This window comes from Pseudophryne corroboree, chromosome 4 (genome assembly GCF_028390025.1).
Source record: "Pseudophryne corroboree isolate aPseCor3 chromosome 4, aPseCor3.hap2, whole genome shotgun sequence".
Classification (NCBI taxonomy): domain Eukaryota; kingdom Metazoa; phylum Chordata; class Amphibia; order Anura; family Myobatrachidae; genus Pseudophryne; species Pseudophryne corroboree.
Genome location: NC_086447.1, coordinates 476,826,862 through 476,847,133, shown reverse-complemented (window position 1 = coordinate 476,847,133; position 20,272 = coordinate 476,826,862). Strand labels below are relative to the sequence as shown.

General features: G+C 41.9%; 1 protein-coding gene across 2 annotated transcripts in view; it reads left to right on the top strand.

Moving 5' to 3' along the window:
- Nucleotides 1–19,380, top strand: part of HACE1 (HECT domain and ankyrin repeat containing E3 ubiquitin protein ligase 1) — a 185,466-nt gene extending 166,086 nt beyond the window's left edge. For both annotated transcript variants that reach the window (XM_063917044.1, XM_063917042.1), the window contains exons 21-24: nt 1,911–2,009; nt 4,645–4,715; nt 7,367–7,480; nt 18,476–19,380. In XM_063917044.1, the coding sequence (XP_063773114.1) occupies nt 1,911–2,009; nt 4,645–4,715; nt 7,367–7,480; nt 18,476–18,578 (387 nt within the window). In that variant the 3' untranslated portion in view covers nt 18,579–19,380. The remainder of the gene's footprint in view (nt 1–1,910; nt 2,010–4,644; nt 4,716–7,366; nt 7,481–18,475) is intronic.
- The last annotated feature ends 892 nt before the right edge of the window (nt 19,381–20,272 follow it).

Sequence of the window (20,272 nt, the reverse complement as noted above, 5' to 3'; positions counted from 1 at the left end):
TAAATAATATATAAAAAGACAATATTTTCAATCGTACATAGTGTTTATACACCATGTTGTAGCATCGATGCCTGCCCGCTCCTCGAACATGTGCCACTGAAGTGACTAGATCATTTTAGATTGTAAGCTGCTGGTGCAGGGTCAGGTTAAGGTAATGAAACATTCTGTGTAGATCATAGCATAATATACTGGTGCCAGATTAATAAAGAATAATATTCTTGCCGTTTGACTTTATTTTATCTGGGGTATGTTATTGACACATTTACATTCATATTAACTTACATAATTACAATAGGAAATTGAAAACACTGCAGTTACAAAACCCTAGAGTCTCCCCATTATAACTTTGTGAGATGCACTAATTTAGAATAAGCTTGTGTGACATATGATGCTCTTTACACCAGAGAGATTTGTTTCTCTTTGCACTTTTCATGCAAGATGAGCTATGTCATTTAATGAGTGTATGCTGTCTTCATTCTCCATGTGCACGTGATTGCAGATAAATGGTGGCCTTCACTCCTCTCCTCCCCTGTTGTACAAATACCGTTTGATTGAAAGTCATCTGCACGAGAATCTTGTACACATTCTATTTACCTGTATGACGCTACAATGGGAAACAAAATGCACAATAAGTCAGAAAATAAACAACAGTGCACCGAAAGAATAAATGTTGGTAATTTCCTTTTGTAAATTGCTATAATCAGCCCACAAATTGCCCAAGCTGTGTGTTTTGCTACAAAACCTATATTTTCCTTTCCAGCCTGTATGGTTGTTAGCACAGTGCTGTATTTTTGATATTTTTCCTCTGGCATCTAGTCTTTATATGTACAATGCTACTAATAATGTATTATCTGCAATTATCTTTCTGTGCATATTTTGAATTGGCTTCTAAATGTAATCTACTGAGTAAATAAATCCAATGTTCTGTACAGAGCTCCAATGCAAATAAGCTTTTCTGTAATTGCAAGATAGGAAGCCAACATTACTGCACATTGCACATAGCAAAGATACACATTATTAACTAGCGACAGATAAATATGCACAGTCAGTTCTCTTAATTTCCTAATGCTATTCTGGAGCACATCATGGCACTTGCAGTGGGACAAATAAGACACTTATTAATTGTTTACATTTATTATGTGGATTATATTGCACATTTTATTTTTAAATTAGTTGGCAATTTAAAAGCTAAAGGTGCAACAATACAATATGTATGCTTTAAGGCTTCACATCTATGACTTTTTGTCTGTTATAATTCTGCTTATTATTTGAGAGCTACTGGTAATATGGGTGTCATTGAATGGGTTTGGTTATAGCAGTTTCATATTGCTTTAAATAAGAACTACGAATGAACTAATGCCTTGTGTTTATTTTAGGAAAACCATGTTTGTTTGAATTATTAAGCAAGCAGGCTATGTTACATCGTGCTCCTGTAAGCTCTTTTTTTAGGTCACTGTTGTTCTGCAGTGTGCAGCAAGATTGCTACTGAGCTCGATAGGTGTTAATTTACTGTAAGGCTATCACTGTTTTGCTCCAACAAACGTAAATAATTATTGAATCAATCAATGTATCTATCAGACTGTTAATCACTTTCTAATCTAACAAATGAAATAGTGGATGCACGCTGCAGTACAAATCCTTAAAAGCTAAATATGTGTGCACAAAAATTGTGTTACAGTGCATGATTGCAAATCCCAGTATCTTGACCAAAGACTGCAGTTTATTTCTTTCACTTTGACACGGTTCCATTACGATGTAGCTTTGGCCAGCTTTGCTTTCATGAAAATGTAAGTTTCAGCAAAGACACCTCTGTAACATGGTGTCCATTTGCCTCCTTCAAAACACTGAGTTTCAAAGCTGCTGAGTAAATTGGTGCATGAAATAATGCGTTGACAATTTTGTCATTGAAGGAGCTTCTTCTGTCTGGCATGCCAGAAATTGATGTGAACGATTGGATAAAAAACACAGAATATACCAGTGGCTATGAGAGAGCAGATCAGGTCATTCAGGTAAAACATCTCACTGTTTAAAATCTTGGTTTTGCAATTTCACCTCTAACTGTGTATACGGTATAATATTACAGATGCAGTATGTATTATTCCCAGGCACTTCAGTGAGAATAACATTGGATGTCTTTCTACAGCGCACATGTTTGTCATTTGTGACAGATTTTCATGAACAGTCTGTTAAACATTTGCCCATGGTATTTATAAGGCAGTGGGCCTAATTCAGACCTGATTGTAGCAGCAACTTTGTTAGCAGATGGGCAAAACCATGGGGGTCATTCCAAGTTGATCGCATATAGCAACTTTTTGCTGCCCGTGTGATCAACTAGACACTGCCTATGGGGGAGGGTATATTTTGCATAGCAAGGCTGCGAACGCTTGTGCAGCCCTGCTACGCAAAAAAAGTTTTGTGTAGAACAAGACCAGGTTAAGAGTTACTTACCCTGTGCGATGAATCCAGCGTTGCAGGTCCCGGAATTGACATCAGACATCCGCCCTCCAAACGCCTGGACACGCCTGCGTTCACCGCACCACTCCCTCTTCCTGTCAGTCTCCTTGCGATCGGCTGTGTGAATGGATTCTTTGTTAAATCCAGCAACGATCTGCTTTGCGGTGCATGCACAGTAGTAATCTGTTCACTGCGCTGCGAAAAAACGGCAGTGAGCGAGCAACTCTGAAGGCCCCCCCCCATGTGCATTGCAGGGGGGGCAGATATAACACGTGCAGAGAGAGTTAGATTTGGGTGAGGTGTGTTCAAACTGAAATCTAAATTGCTGTGTAAAAATAAAGCAGCCAGTATTTACCCTGCACAGAAACAATATAACCCACCCAAATCTAACACACTCTGCAAATGTTATATCTGTCCCCCCACCCCACCCCTGCAGTGCACATGGTTTTGCCTATCTGCTAACAAAGTTGCTGCTACGATCAGGTCTGAATTAGGCCCATTGTTTTTTAATACTCAACTGCACAATACAATTATTATTATATCCGTCTTATCCTGTATGCACACACAGTGCCATATGTTTTGTTTGCCTTTCTCACTTGTCTCTTGTATTGTAAGCTTCATTTGAGTGTTTGGTCTTTTTTTTTTTTTTAAATGCCATTTATTTGCACCAAGAGCATCCATGATACTTCTGTGTAACCTCTGTTTGTCTGAGCAATTGTGAGTAAAGGCACAGTTGCAGTGTGGTTATCTGTTTAGTTATTTTATACATTTGGCAGAGGAGCTCTTCTATAGTTTGTGTATGTTAATCTGTGTGAAGAATTATTGCAATATGTTTAGTAGACTACCACTACATCCAAGCCCCCACAATATTTTACATGAGCGCTTAGTCCAGGCATTCCCAACCTCAGTCCTCAAGGCACACTAACAGTGCAGGTTTTAGGGATATCCAGACTTCAGCACATATGGTTAAATCAAAATAAATTGAGGTACTACTTACCATGGTTGTGCTCAAGCATGGATATCACTAAAACATGGACTGTTAGCTTGCCTTGAGGACCGAGGTTGGGAATGCCTAGCTTAGTCAGTATAACGGCCACCAAGAGAACTTTTGGCTGCTTTTTGGGACTTTCAACATCAGACTGCACATGTAGCCTTGGGACTGTGCACACGTCACTACACAGGCCCCTTCCTCCATAGGTAGTTAACCTCTACCTATATGACCATCCTTTACTACAGACACACCCCATACCCTAAGTTACCTGTTGTAATATCGTCATCTGCTGAGTCTGTCTCTCTCCTGTTGCAGCCACAGTGCAGTGCCCAGGAAGCAGCTACCTGTCAGGCAGGTTCTGCTGAGGCTGCTGCCAGTATGGAGGAGGCAGGGCCATGAGCAGATGGGCATTGGAGCCTATTGTTACAAAGTATGGCCCCTGGGAGAGGGATAACTGTAGGCTGGTCCGCTCTCTGGCATTGCAGCTGCAACTCCAGATCTACTGCTCTCCCCCTCCCCTCCCTTCATTTACCCAGGGCAAATGCCCCCCCCCCCCCCCCCCCCCCCTTTAGCTGAGCCCCACCTAGATCTACTTTTGTGGGTTTACCTCTATAATTGGCATGACAGATCCTAAAATTCTACATTGCAAATTTGTCCTTATTGTTAGATTATGTATCTAATGATGCATTTTTCTGAAGACTCTCTCTTTTTCTCAGGGACCATGTCCAGTGCTCTGTACATGCCAGTGTGCCTTCCTTTATCCCACAAACAACCTCTGTCACGTCTCTAAGGATCATCTATAAGAATCACTAAGGGTCCTGCAGGCATATTGTGACATTTGAAAAGTGTGCTAATTTAATTTAAAGACCCTGCCTCATTGTTTGTGTATAGTAACAGCTAGAAAATGAGGATGTGTTTACTGGGGTTCCTTTGTTTGATCACCCATTTACAAGCTCATGAATATTACACATTCTTTCACCTCTATATCCTTTACGGATTCCCCCACTTAAGTTATTGGGAGACTTTAGTTTACGGTCTTTCTTTGTACATTTTGTATGACTGTGCATATATGTCTTCTGAAGTATTGGATTTGATGATAGATCTTGTGACCTAACATTCACTAAACAGATTATTTCTTTTGAACTTTGCTTTATTGCACCTTGTTTATATGTCAAACTACTTTCTGGTTCCTTTTACAGTGGTTCTGGGAAGTAGTACAAGAATTAACTCAAGAGGAGAGAGTTTTGCTTTTGCAATTTGTTACGGGCAGGTGAGTAATACAATTAATTAAAAAACGTCACAACATGCCACATGACTATACCTACTGTAGTTTGCGGTAAAAGATTGCCACTGAAATGGACAACAACAATATCTGGAAAAATGCATTCTTGCTTTGTGCTGCTTGTATATGCAGTCTATTACTTGGTCTGTCATTTTAGGAACTGGTTATATAGTAGGATTTAAGAGTCTTTCTCTAAACATATTAATACACAAATATTTATATAATGGTTTTATTTAGTGGCCTGTTTTGAAAATGAAATATTCTGTTTCTCTTTGGAGAGGAATTGAAAACATTTCTGACAGCCATTGTAGATCAAACACTTGAGTAAAATGAAAATGTAGCTCCAGCTCCCTGATCATTAGATGTTAGTTTTACAAATAAATATGCCTCCTTCTTGCAGTCTCTTTCTGCATGTGCAGTTTATTCATTACGATCTCATCTCCGCCTGAGTCTACCTTTTAGTACCACTTCAGTGAAAAAAAAAAAATCAAATATTCTTTTCCCCGGCTGCAGACCATAACATTAATTCAATAGATCTGGTAAAACAAATACATTTGATTGTAGCTTTTATGAGTCCTGAATGTCTTTTAAGAATAACTGAAAAGTCTTTTGTCTCCTGCTGTATATTCGCCTCAGAGTAATAATGACTTGATTTCTGATGGCTATATTGTTTATGAAGCAATATAGTGTTACGAATACGGATAAATGAAAGACTTTGCCAGAATCTCATACAAACCAAGTCACACTTCATCCATATTTCATTTTTGTTTAACTTGGACACTTGCTTTCTTACTGATTTACTCCTTGCTTACCTTTTTCTATGCACAGCTCCCTCCAGCATTTTTTTTTTATCGGTTTATGCAAAATAGCTGAAATGTTATTGATTTACATCAATTAAAATGAAGATGTGCTACTTGAATCATTTTTAAACACACGTGTGTACACACACACACACACACACACACACACACACACACACATAATTTAATAGTTGAGATCTTAATATAGAGTTGATACTTCAAAATGTGCTCTTGGTCTACTCATAATTTGGAGATTTATAGTCCCATCCTCCCTTGACCCACTGGGAGACTGATGACACCCTCCCCTTTGCACTTAGGAGCTCGACATATTTGTATTACATTATAGATAACTTTTGCATAACCTAAAGAAGGGTCTTCCTTAGGGCATAGGTTCATGCTATGCAGATTTCTTGAACATTTAAATAACACCCATCCTGGTCGGTCAAAGTTTAGTTAGATACAGTATCAGTGGAAATCTCCTATGAGGAAAAAATAGCAACTGTTTTCATTTTCTTGGAAGAAATAAAATAAATAATTGGGGTAATTCTTGTGGATGTATTGAGAATGTTGTTAGTGAGAAAACTCTGGTGGGGGACAAGGTATATCGTACTTCTATGTTTTGTACTGAACAAAAGTCAGGTTTTTTTTTCTGTTTTTTGAAGATTAAAGTCCGCCACATTATGTTTAATAACACTACCCAAGGGCCATTAGACCCAGCATAGTACACCCAATTTATTAGGCTCTATCTTGAAAGAGTTACAATCAAATATAAAAGCATACGAAGTACAGTCTATATAAAACAACCAGATTCTAATTTGACCATTTTAAAAGGTGAATTACAGTATGTCCCTAATCTGTTTGGTAGAAAGGTTTTATATGCTTGGGATGCCTGGGATTTTTGATATTGTGAAGGCATTGGGATAGGAGGATGTCTTTCTGTGGGCTGAACTACTTTTGTGTTAATACTACTGTCCAGGGGCTATACATTCTGTGTGTTATTTGGAGGAATTCGGTATCCATTCTTAACCTCCGAGCCATGATTATTTTTAATTCTACACTCTCCAGTGTCTAGCATCACTATCCACCAACAACTCTTAGACCCAAAATTCAGTCAAACCTGCTCTGTGACAATTTTTTCCTCTAGATGCAGTATTGCTGCCTAAGCGCTCATAGCAATCACTTAATCACAACTACTACTATGTGGTGGGTTTTGTAGGAGCAGTCTTTATCTAAGTCAGTGGCAGTGCTTCCCCCCCCTCCTCCCCCAGCGTCTCCACTATCCTTCACCTGCAGAGTTAGGCAGAGTTATTTTTTGTTTTGTTATATGACAGAGACTAAGTGCACATATAAATGCCTATTATGGTAGGCACTGTCCTTTTCCAAAATTGCTGCCAAAGATTACCTTGCCGATAGTGATATGCCCTTCCCGAAAAAAACATTGTGGTCATGCTACATAATTAAATTCCCCCGCAAAATTGTCATCCTCACCATACTGTGGGTGTGACCATGCAGTAACACTAATCAGGGGCTGGGAAAAGTGTGCAGTGCATATTGCAGCACATGCTCGATAACCTGATTTAGCATGCTCCGGCTGTGCTGGTAAGTATTTTTTTTAAACATGAGGGGTGGAGGGGAATGTGGGGTTATATGTGTTAGTCAGAATTGCGTATGTGGTAGTCTTAAATGCATATGAGGAGGTCTGAGTGGAATGTTACATGTGGATAGTTAAAGTGATAATGTACATATATGTTAACAATGCATATACTGTCTTTTTTTTTTTTTTTACTATGTATCAGACTTTAAAAACCTAGTATTCCATGATTTTTAATTTTTGTTTAGTTCCCGGGTACCTCATGGCGGTTTTGCTTACATCATGGGTGGAAGTGGGCTACAGAACTTCACCATAGCAGCTGTGGCATACACATCAAATCTGCTGCCAACGTCTAGCACATGGTATGTTTGAAATAATATCTGCTTTATTTCAGTGAATATGTAAAAGCAAACATTCATTTACAGTAATACATTAATGAATTTGTGCTGAATTTGAGTTTGCATGGTTTTCTTCTTTTTTTGGTTTGTATTCATATATTTTATTTTATTTTTTAACCTTGAACATGCACTCATAGTTTTATGTGTGATATACATTTGCCTTTCTTGCACAAAACATTTATTTGAATGCCTGTACATTTATAGACTGTCCATATATAATACATATTCCTTGTTGCTTGTCTTGCATTTACCAGTTTCCAATACTGATTTGTTAAATAAGGTTTTTTCTTTTTCATAGATTCACCATGTCTATTACTCAATTAGAGATTTTTGATCTCTGACTTTTTTTTGTATGGAGTGTTTCAGAAGTTGTGTTTTACAGTTTAATTTGACTTTAATAGATTAAGTGATTAGATAATCATCCTATAAATCACTAATTCTGCTAATCATCCCAAAATAACCCTGCGGAACTACAATTAATGAAGAGGTCTATAAAATACATCTAATAATTAATGACTTGTAGGCATCTGCTACAAATAATGTTACTTTGTGTGTCATCATGGCTGCTTTAATTGTAATTTGTGAGAACGTAGTGTCAGCTAAGTAACATGACAGTTATTTCATACAATTGTTTTCTCACAGTGGGGCATATGTCTCAAGTAACTGGTTTTAGACCTGATATTTGAAGTTTCTTATCTCCCCTTTTCAAAGCAATAGGGCCCCTGCAATGTGTAAGAAGTGAATTGATGGCTATTACAATCATTCAACTTCTATATCAGGACCCCACAGAGCTACTGCGCATGAGCATTCTGTGGACTATGCATGTGCGACAGCCATTACGCCAAAGCCCTCTCCTGGTAATTTTGGCAGAATGTAGCCCATAGGCTACAGCACAATCACACAATCTTCAGATGGCATTAGCTACCGGGGCAAAACTCCGGAATACATCGCATTCTGAAGCTTGGCAAATTTGACCGCTTCTCATCCCCAATAGAAACCTATGGGGTCTGTGGCTTCTGTTGAAAATGGGTAAGATAACACCTGTTGAATATTGGCACACTATTCCCATTCATCAATACTCCACATGCAGGAACACATGCAAGTGTTTTAAAATGCATGGAATATTTATTGGTGTTAGTTTTGTTTGTATGTATGTATCACCTTGACAAAGGGGCGCCACAGCCCCGAAACGTTGGGATTGTTGTGATGATCTAAATACACTTTTTTCACAATAATAACTGTGTACAGCCTCTGAGTTCTGCAGCTTGTCAAATGTTCAAAAGTTTGGGGTCACTTAGAAATTTCCTTTTTTTTTTTTTTTTTTTTTTAAAGAAAAGCACTGGGGTTTTTTTTTTTCAATGAAGGTAACAGAAATACACTCTATACATTGTTAATGTGGTAAATGACTATACTACCTGCAAACATCTGGTTTTTAATGGAATATCTACATACAGTATGTGTATAGAGGCCCATTTCCAGCAACCATCAATTATCATCCAGCAACCAGTGTTCTAATGGTATATTGTGTTTAATAATTGCAGTAGAAGACAAATGGATGATTAGAAAACCCTTGTGCAATTATGTTAGCACAGCTGAAAACAGGCTTGCGTGTTAGAGAAGCTATAAAACTGGCCTTCCTTTGAGCTAGCTGCGTATCTGGAGAATCACATTTGTGGCTTCGATTATACTCTCAAAATGGCAAGAAAAAGAGAACTTTCATGTGAAATTCAACAGTCTATTCTTGTTCTTAGAAATGAAGACTGTTCCATGCGAGAAATTGCCAAGAAACTGAACATTTCTCACAATGAAGTGTACTACTCCCTTCAGAGAACAGCACAAACAGGCACTAACCAGAGTAGAAAGAGAAGTGGGAGGCCCCGGTGCACAACTGAGCAAGAAGACAAGTACATTAGAGTCTCTAGTTTGAGAAATAGACGCCTCACAGGTCCTCAACTGGCAGCTTCATTAAATGGTTCCCGCAAAACGCTAGTGTCAACATCTACAGTGAAGAGGCGACTCCGGGATGCTGGCCTTCCAGGCAGAGTGGCAAAGAAAAAGCAATATCTGAGACTGGCCAAAAAAGGAAAAGATTAATATGGGCAAAAGAACATAGACACTGGACAGAGGAAAACTGGAAAAAAGTGTTATGGACCGACAAATCGAAGTTTGAGGTGTTTGGATCACACAGAAGAACATTTGTGAGACGCAGAACAAGTGAAAAGATGCTGGAAGAGTGCCTGATGCCATCTGTCAAGCTTGGTGGAGGTAATGTGATGGTCTGGGGCTGCTTTGGTGCTCGTAAAGTGGGAGATTTGTACAAGGTAAAAGGGATTTTGAATAAGGAAGGCTATCACTACATTTTGTAACGCCATGCCATACCCTGTGGACAGCGCTTGATTGGAGCCAATTTCCTCCTCCAACAGGACAATGACCTCCAAGTTAGGCAAGAACTATTTAGGGAAGAAGCAGGTAGCTGGTATTCTGTCTGTAATGGAGTGGCCAGCGCAGTCACCAGATGTCAACTCCATTGAGCTGTTGTGGGGGCAGCTTGACCGTATGATACGCAAGAAGTGCCCATCAAGCCAACCCAACTTGTGGCAGGTGCTTCAGGAAGTGTGTGGTGAAATTTCTTCAGATTGCCTCAACAAATTAACAACTAGAATGCCAAAGGTCTGCAATGCTGTAATTGCTGCAAAGGGAGCATTCTTTGACGAAAGCAAAGTTTGAAGGACAAAATTATTATTTCAAATAAAAATCAATATTTTAACATTGGCAAAGTCTTGACTGTATGTTCTATTCATTTTACAACTCATTTGATAAATAAAAGTGAATTTCCATGGAAAACCCGAAATTGTTTTGGTGACCCCAAACTATTGAATGCTAGTGTGTGTGTGTGTCCTGGTGACCACAGACGCGAGCCTCCGAGGTTGGGGAGCTGTCGCACTAGGAAGAAATTTCCAGGGTCTCTGGTCAAGCCTAGAGACTGGTCTCCACATCAATGTCCTGGAGTTGAGGGCCATATACAACGCCCTACGCCAAGCGGAGGAATGGCTTCGGAACAAACCGGTTCTGATTCAGTCAGACAATTTCACGGCAGTGGCTCATGTAAACCGCCAAGGCGGCACAAGTAGCAGAGTGGCCATGGCAGAGGCGACCAGGATTCTACGCTGGGCGGAAGGCCATGTAAGCGCACTATCAGCAGTGTTCATCCCGGTGGTGGACAACTGGGAGGCGGACTTTCCCAGCAGGCACGACCTGCATCCGGGAGAGTGGGGACTTCATCAGGGAGTCTTCACACAGATCACGGATCGGTGGGGACTGCCTCAGATAGACATGATGGCGTCCCGCCTCAACAAAAAGCTAAAGAGGTATTGCGCCAGGTCAAGAGACCCTCAGGTGGTTGCGGTAGACGCTCTGGTGTCACCTTGGGTGTTCAGATTGGTCTATGTGTTTCCTCCTCTACCTCTCATACCCAAGGTATTGAGGATAATAAGAATCAGAAGGGTCAGAACAATCCTCATTGTTCCAGATTGGCCAAAGAGGACTTGGTATCCGGATCTGCAAGAGTTGCTCACAGAAGATCCGTGGCCTCTTCCTCTAAGGCAGGACCTGCTGCAGCAGGGGCCCTGTCTGTTCCAAGACTTACCGCGGCTGCGTTTGACGGCATGGCGGTTGAACGCCAGATCCTAGCGGAAAAAGGGATTCCCGAGGAGGTCATTCCTACCCTGATCAAGGCTAGGAAGAACGTGACGTCGAAACATTATCACCGTATATGGCGAAAATATGTTTCTTGGTGTGAGGCCAGAACTGCTCCTACGGAGGAGTTCCAGTTGGGCCGTCTGCTTCACTTCCTTCAAACGGGAGTGAATTTGGGCCTAAAATTAGGGTCCATAAAGGTTCAAATTTCGGCCTTATCCATTTTCTTTCAAAGAGAATTGGCTTCTCTTCCTGAAGTACAGACTTTTGTGAAGGGCGTGCTGCATATTCAGCCTCCCTTTGTGCCTCCGGTGGCGCCTTGGGACCTTAACGTGGTATTAAGTTTCCTCAAGTCATCTTGGTTTGAACCACTCAAAACAGTAGAGTTGAAATACCTCACTTGGAAAGTGGTCATGTTGTTGGCCTTAGCTTCTGCAAGGCGGGTTTCGGAATTGGCGGCTTTATCATATAAAAGCCCTTACCTGATTTTTCACGTGGATAGAGCAGAGTTGAGGACTCGTCCTCAATTTCTGCCCAAGGTGGTCTCATCTTGTCATATGAACCAACCTATTGTCGTGCCTGTGGCTACACGGGACTTGGAGGATTCTGAGTCCCTGGATGTGGTCAGGGCTTTGAAGATTTATGTGACCAGAACGGCTAGGATCAGGAAGACCGAAGCTCTGTTTGTTCTGTATGCGGCCAACAAGGTTGGCGCTCCTGCTTCAAAAGCAGACTATTGCTCGCTGGATCTGTAACACGATTCAGCAGGCGCATTCTTTGGCAGGATTGCAATTGCCTAAATCGGTTAAGGCCCATTCCACTAGGAAGGTGGGCTCTTCTTGGGCGGCTGCCCGAGGGGTCTCGGCACTACAACTGTGCCGAGCTGCTACTTGGTCGGGGTCAAACACCTTTGCAAAGTTCTATAAGTTTGATACCCTGGCTGAGGAGGACCTCCTGTTTGCTCAATCGGTGCTGCAGAGTCATCCGCACTCTCCCACCCGTTTGGGAGCTTTGGTATAATCCCCATGGTCCTTACGGAGTCCCCAGCATCCTCTAGGACGTTAGAGAAAATAAGATTTTACGTACCGGTAAATCTATTTCTCGTAGTCCGTAGAGGATGCTGGGCGCCCGTCCCAAGTGCGGACTTCTTCTGCAAGACTTGTATATACACTGCTCAAAAAAATAAAGGGAACACCAAAATAACACATCCTAGATCTGAATGAATGAAATATCCTTATTAAATACTTTGTTCTTTACATAGTTGAATGTGCTGACAACAAAATCACACAAAAATTATCAATGGAAATTAAATTTATTAACCCATGGAGGTCTGGATTTGGAGTCACCCTCAAAATTAAAGTGGAAAAACACACTATAGGCTGATCCAACTTTGATGTAATGTCCTTAAAACAAGTCAAAATGAGGCTCAGTAGTGTGTGTGGCCTCCACGTGCTTGTATGACCTCCCTACAACCCACACAAGTGGTTCAGGTAGAGCAGCTCATCCAGGATGGCACATCAATGCGAGCTGTGGCAAGAAGGTTTGCTGTGTCTGTCAGCGTAGTGTCCAGAGCATGGAGGCGCTACCAGGAGAAAGGCCAGTACATCAGGAGACGCGGAGGAGGCCGTAGGAGGGCAACAACCCAGCAGCAGGATGTGTTATTTTAGTGTTCCCTTTATTTTTTTTGAGCAGAGTAGTTATTGCTTACATAAGGGTTATGTTATAGTTGATCGGGTTTGAACCGAGGCTATGTTATTGTTCATACTGTTAACTGGGTAGTTTATCACAACTTATACGGTGTGATTGGTGTGGCTGGTATGAATCTTGCCCTTAGATTTACAAAAATCCTTTCCTCGTACTGTTCATCTCCTCTGGGCACAGTTTCTCTAACGGAGGTCTGGAGGAGGGACATAGAGGGAGGAGCCAGTGCACACCCAGAATTCAAAGCTTTCTTAAAGTGCCCTATCTCCTGCGGAGCCCGTCTATTCCCCATGGTCCTTACGGAGTCCCCAGCATCCTCTACGGACTACGAGAAATAGATTTACCGGTAAGTAAAATCTTATTTTCCGACGGTGCGTCTTCTTAAGGGACCATTTAGGTTTTACCACTGGAAGCATAAAGACATTGTCATAACTTACAGGTGACTCCAGTAACAGAGCTTCTTCATCTACTGAGTCATAATTCAAATTGGAGTCAACGTCACAAGGCTAAATCACAGCTTTCTTAGCAGGAGATGAAACTTTGACAGACTGAGCAGATGATGGGTTCCAATGACAAGAATTTTCAGAAGACCAATTGTATGGAGATGAAAATGACATACAGCCAGTAGTTATGTACTTGGTTTGTTGTTTAGAAGAAGATTTAGAAAGGCTGCAGTTTTTGTGAGATGGAGAGTTATTAATGCGCTGGTTCCTCAAAGGTGTTCAGACTTCAGTAATAGATGGTTCTTTGGCAGAAAAGGCAGGACTCCCAGAGCACTCAGAAAAATCTATTATATCAAATCAGATTCATCAATCAGTGATGCTGATTGATTAATCTGATTCGATGTAGATGAGATACTGACGAGCCAGGGCATGGAATTGAGCAAGATCTCCTTCAAAGACAATATTCCCTGGAGTATTAAAGTGGAGATCTTTCTTGGAACTGGAACTAACAGATGCGACAGGATAGTGTTTGGAGGAATTTTGGATAACATCTGGGAAAGCTGTGTTCAAACTGGAAATCAACTCTGAGGCACAATGTTTAATACTAGAAGTTGACTCAGACACCCTTTCTAGGGCTGCCGGTTCAGATGCCCCTCCAGGGGCTTCAGAACTGGACACGGTAACTGGAACCCCTCCTTGGGCTGCAGGGTTTTATGACCCTTTTGGTGACAGGCCATCAACTACCCCTTCTGGAATCTGGACATCGGTCTTGCCTCCTTGGGAAAAGCCATTGACTAAGGCAGACATCGACATGATCCTGGACAAGACAGGCATAGGCACAACTTCAGGCAAGGCAGACACCTCTCGGACCTCTGGCAAGGTAGGGACCTCTCGGACCTCTGGCAAGGCAGACTGACCGCGGACTTGGCGGTGCTCACTTGCCCAATGGTAGGGGTAACAACAATGAGGCAAGGGCAGGCAGGTACTCATGCCGCAAGGCAAGGGCAGGCCGGTCCACAGGCCCGGAGCCCAGGGCAGGCCGGTCCACAGGCCCGGAGGCCAGGGCAGGCAGGCCCGGAGGCCAGGGCAGGCAGGTCCTCGGGCCCGGAGGCCAGGGCAGGCAGGTCCTCGGGCCCGGAGGCCAGGGCAGGCAGGTCCTCGGGCCCGGAGGCCAGGGCAGGCAGGTCCTCGGGCCCGGAGGCCAGGGCAGGCAGGTCCTCGGGCCCGGAGGCCAGGGCAGGCAGGTCCTCGGGCCCGGAGGCCAGGGCAGGCAGGTCCTCGGGCCCAGAGGCCAGGGCAGGCAGGTCCTCGGGCCCAGAGGCCAGGGCAGGCAGGTCCTCGGGCCCAGAGGCCAGGGCAGGCAGGTCCTCGGGGCCTGGAGGCCAGGGCAGGCAGGTCCTTGGGCCCGGAGGCCAGGGCAGGCAGGCAGGTCCTTGGGCCCGGAGGCCAGGGCAGGCAGGTCCTTGGGCCCGGAGGCCAGGGCAGGCAGGTCCTTGGGCCCGGAGGCCAGGGCAGGCAGGTCCTTGGGCCCGGAGGCCAGGGCAGGCAGGTCCTTGGGCCCGGAGGCCAGGGCAGGCAGGTCCTTGGGCCCGGAGGCCAGGGCAGGCAGGTCCTCGGGCCCGGAGGCCAGGGCAGGCAGGTCCTCGGGCCCGGAGGCCAGGGCAGGCAGGTCCTCGGGCCCGGAGGCCAGGGCAGCAGGTCCTCGGGCCCGGAGGCCAGGGCAGGCAGGTCCGGAGGCTAGGGCAGTAGGGACCCCTCCTGGGGCTTTGGCACTCGAGACCCCTCCTGGGGCACAGGCGGTGAATACCTCACCATTGATGAGAGACTTAACCGTCTCCTGCTGGTTCCCAAATATGGGTTTAGGGCTCCTCATCACAGGACTCCAATCGTAAATATGAATTTTCTTTTGGGCAACATTATTGGGATTAATGGAGTGTGGAAGAACATAGAGTGATTTATCAGCTTGAACCCTGGAATGCTGAAGTTTATCATATTTCTGGACTTTCATAACGAACATTCTTTAATCAGGTGTTCAACAATAGAGACAGAGACCATTCTCCATACACCGCTGGCATTCGGCTTCAGGGAGCCTGGGTCGCAGGTAACACCGAAATCTCCCTTCACTCCGATCTGACTTGGAAACTTCAGTAGTGAGTGAGCAAGAGTCTGTAGTCCCCTTGGCCTCTGAAACTTGAGAGCAAGCTTTATAAATGTCCAGAAAACTCCCCCAAATTTCTGGTATCAATTGGGTTATACCAGTAAAAAAGTTATGTAACTGTTCAATTTTCAAGAACAATATACTCAGTCACTCAGGATTCACTCCACTGTGGGACTGAGAGGACCTGGAACAGTTGCAAGAAGATGTACCAACAAAATTGTCCTCACCCGGCTAATTATGGCAAGGATTCACTGCATCCAGGACACTTTGAGAGGTTGGAATAATCTGCTGCTGCAGCACATCCACACAAGAAGACATTCCTAAAAAGGCCTTTAAAATCAGCGTTTGTACTCTAAGTTCTGCAGCTTGCTCAGAAGACCCGGAACTGGATCTGCGAATTGAGTCTGACTGGCTGAGATCTGGACTGGACTTGACAAGACAGGGTCCATTCTGAGCATACTACTCCTGATTATAATGTTTGGCAGGTGAATTACGAGAAAGAGAATAAATGCTGGAGGTGCAGGCAGATGCAGAGTGGCACAGAAGTGGTTAACCAGGCTGGACTGTGGAATACTGAATAGTCTTTAGCGAGGAATAGCAGGAAGTAATGTTTAGCAGACTATGGACTCTACCTGAACAGGCAGACCAGGCTTTTGGTATGAACAGGAGCTTGGACTAAAGACACCAGGCAATACAGATTGTTTTGGCAGGAAAATAATAACAATATAACCGGCGTGGGAGAACTCAGCAGGCTGGTTTATAACAGCCACACTAACCAATGAAGAAAGCCAGGGTGGGAGTGTTAACTCGAATTACAAACCCTGTGCACCTGCAGAGCTGCATGTACACAGAGAGCCTAAGGAACAGAAAACACAGGAAGACACTGATGGATTGTTAATGTCAACTGACACCAGGTGCATACTGAATACTTAGTCAGCTGACACCAGGTGCATCCTGAAGAGAGGCAATGCATGCACCAACAGAATCATAAGAATGAGTTGCGTGTCCTGTTTTTGATTGTTATCCAATCTTTAAAAGTTTGTGGTTTTGCCCCTTTATCAATTATTTAATAAGGCTCAGTGATTTCTATTGGACACTGTTAGAATAATTTCACAATGCTGTAAACATGGAGCAGAAGCAATAATACATTGATGTAGGGAAATAACATATTAATTACATCAGAGACTATAAGAATTCATACTGTCATTTCTCATTAGCACTTGATTAACGCTTACCTGTATCAGATCTTCTTTGATTTTAGAGTATAAGGACAAACAGGTAAGGATTGAAATGCCGGCGGTCAGAATACCAACCACGACATCCCGATGATCAGAATCCTGACAGGGGAAGGTAAGTATATTTACCTTCCCCCACTGGCCCCCTAACCCTCCCTTCTAGAAGCCTAAACATAACTCACTACCGCAGCATAACCCTAACCCTCCCTGGGGTTGCCTATACCTATCCTCTCCTCCCACAGCCTAAACCTGACCTCCACCCCCTTTCCCCGTGGCTTACCTCCCAGGCAGCCTGGCGGTTGCTCTTTTGGGATCCCGGCTGGTGAACCTATTTGGAATGCCGGTGTCAGGATTCCTATTCCTGTATTCTGACTGCACGAATCCCGGACAAACATAGTGGAAATTTAGCTGTGGTAATTTCAATAGGAATTAACATACCTTATTTCTCACTAACTTGGAGCAGGTGCAAAGTCAGGAAAAATCCCTATTGTAAGTTAAAAATGTCTGGACTTTCTTCAGAACCCATTGGACACCCTTAATTAGGCAATTGGAAGTTTAAAATTAGCTTATTAGGGCTAATATTTACATGTCATTATGGTGGTTAAAATAAGGCTTCAAATTTCCTCCAAATCAATTTTTTATTAGTTTATGCACCGTTAATGTAATTAAAGTATTTATTAAAATGAAAAATATTTTTTTATTTTTAATACAAAGTTTTTGTGGCCAATTGAATATGACCCATAAAATCTGAATATAATTATCTGCTTTAAATAATAATCACATATTGGAATATGTTTTATAACCATTAAGGAATATTTCTCCGAAATGGCAAAATTGCTAGACCTCTAAATTAGGAATCGGCCCCTTAGACTGTCCTCTAACTGAAGTTCATTGCAGCAGTAGTCTTTGATTTCTCCATGTCTGATGTGCCACGGTAGGAGGCAGGGAAGAGTGTTATTGAGGGGGGGGGGGGTTGGGGTTATGAGTTGCCCTTGTCTTCTTCCCATCGGATCTGCCCCTGAACACACTGTATGTGATTTGAGGTTTCAACGTCCTTAGTGCAGGGAGTCATTTATGCAATTTGCATCTGAGAACCATATGATCTGTGAGACTGTTTTTAAATCTCACACAACTTCTTACTTTGATAAAATTCTTACCATGACTTTTCAGAATTCAGAATTGCAATACACAAGTATCATGAATATATGAAAAAAACAAACATATATTTGGAGATCAGTGACACCATTTGTCACACAATGAAGTTGAAAGTGCCAAATTCATAAGTGACAGCTTTAGTTTGTATGAGGTTTCAAATTGAAACTTGTGTATTATAAGAATTATAGTAACACATTGCTATAGAAGGCAAAAACAAAAGACTAACAGAGGGGGTAGTATGATGAAATGTGGTTAGTGGGTTGTGATGATGAGAAGGAGGAGGATGAATAGGTTTGTGTGAGAGAGTGGAAGGGGTAGAGAACAGTGACAAGAGGATTCATGTGGAGACAGAGAAGGATCATCACATGTATTGGTTAATGGAGTCTAAAATATTGAGTACTGATTTAATTGCCAAAATGATAATATGAAAATGCAGAATCCAAACTACCTAGTCAATAAGTTTTTTTGTTTTGTGTTTTTATAATCCAGAAGATATTCTGTATTTCAGAACCCACCACTATCGATTTCAATTTTATATGTAATGCTGGCTTTGTTGTTTTGTGTCTTACAGCATCAATATGCTTAAGTTGCCTGAATACCCAAGTAAGGAAATCCTTAAGGACAGGCTTCTTGTGGCATTGCACTGCGGAAGCTATGGTTACACAATGGCATAATGAGGAAAGAAAAACTCATCTGACTACTGATGCGCAATTCAGAGTGGCAGAAGCAATTTAGAAAACTGTCAAGAGGAAAACAGGCTAGATACTGCCCATAGGCAGGGCTGACTTTCAAAGATGTGTAAAGTATCTATTTTCTTCTAGATTAAGTGCTTGTGTGGATGTGATTTGAAAAGCTAGAACAAAATAGTTTTCACTGGTGCTTCATACCTTTCCAATTACAGCTGGGAAAACAAGGTACAAATGAAGACAGCTTTTCAGCGTTTCATATTTTATGTGTTCTCTTCATGTGGTATGTTAAAACACTGTGTCAGTTTGCTTTTATTCTGTTTTATTATTTTTATCAAGGCTCATTCAGAGATGAAGTATGTGTGTTGGATGTGCGTTAAAGGAAAAAAAAAAGTAAAATCTACAGCTGTTACTGTGTATCTTCTGTGGGTTTAACATTTTAGTGTACATATGTTGTAAAAGTGAGTTGTTTTGTAATCATACCATTCTGCTATCAACAATGTACCCTCCTCACAGTTTATATTCATTTTTATTATGCTGCAGTAGTTCGGTTTCCATGTAACTTATTAAGCAGTTCATCTGTTTTTCATTTTACAACCGTCTTAAGAAAGAGGACCGTGAAGTTTTACGTTTTTATTCTTGGTTGTTTCTTGTTTATTATACCTTTTTTTGGTCTATTTTGTTTATACAGTTGTTGTATAATGTATCTCAAATGTATTTTTGTACAAATGAGCTTGCTAAAATAAAGTATTTTATAAATTGCCTTTGATAAACTGGCACAATATTCAAATTATGTGCTTTGTGTCTTTTTACTCCTACTGCACACCATTAATGTTGTACCCAAGATCACAAATCATATAAACCGCTAAGTCTGCAGCCATGAAGGCTCTTTAATTGAAAAGATAAGAGCAGTGGCACCAAGCTTAAGTCATACTAAATCGAGAGGATAATTGATGTGAACACATTACTTTGGAGTGGTCGTTTTATGGGCAGACTGACGAATAAACAACTTCCATGCACAGAACAATTCTTTCTATTCCAAATCAAAGCATGTCAAGGGAGGTAATAATGCAGTATTGTGCTTAGCACATTTTAATGATTGCCCTGAAGCAAACTACCTACTGCCTTAGTTTCTGAACATGTAAACTTTTCTGCATTGTTCAGAAACCTACAGTACACATTCATTTTATGAAGAATCTAAAATCATATGTCTGGATGCAAAACCGTATAGTACCTGTTAAAATACAAGACTAATGAGTAATTTTCATACTTAAAATTAGAAAAGGAAAGATTAGGTCATATGAGAGAACTGTCAATTTATAAATGCAGTAATATTTTCCTGAAATGTTTTTCATTTCTTGGCTACATACAGACACTCAACAAAGATAATGTATCCCAGCAGCAATTGCAGATTGTTAGACTGATAAACATTGCAGAAGAGAACCCAATTAGCTATATATATATCAAAATAATGGTTAAACATGAATACTAAAGCTATTGCAGCTTTTCAGTGCAGATTTAATTAAATGAAAACTGCAAAAATGTTTGGTTTTCACAGACTGGAACATTTGCATACTGCTATTATAAGGTCATCAAACAGGAAGTTAATTGTAATCTCAATTGCAATTGTTCTGTAGTAGAACTCAATTATTTTTATTCAAGTTTGTTTCTTTAGTAATGCT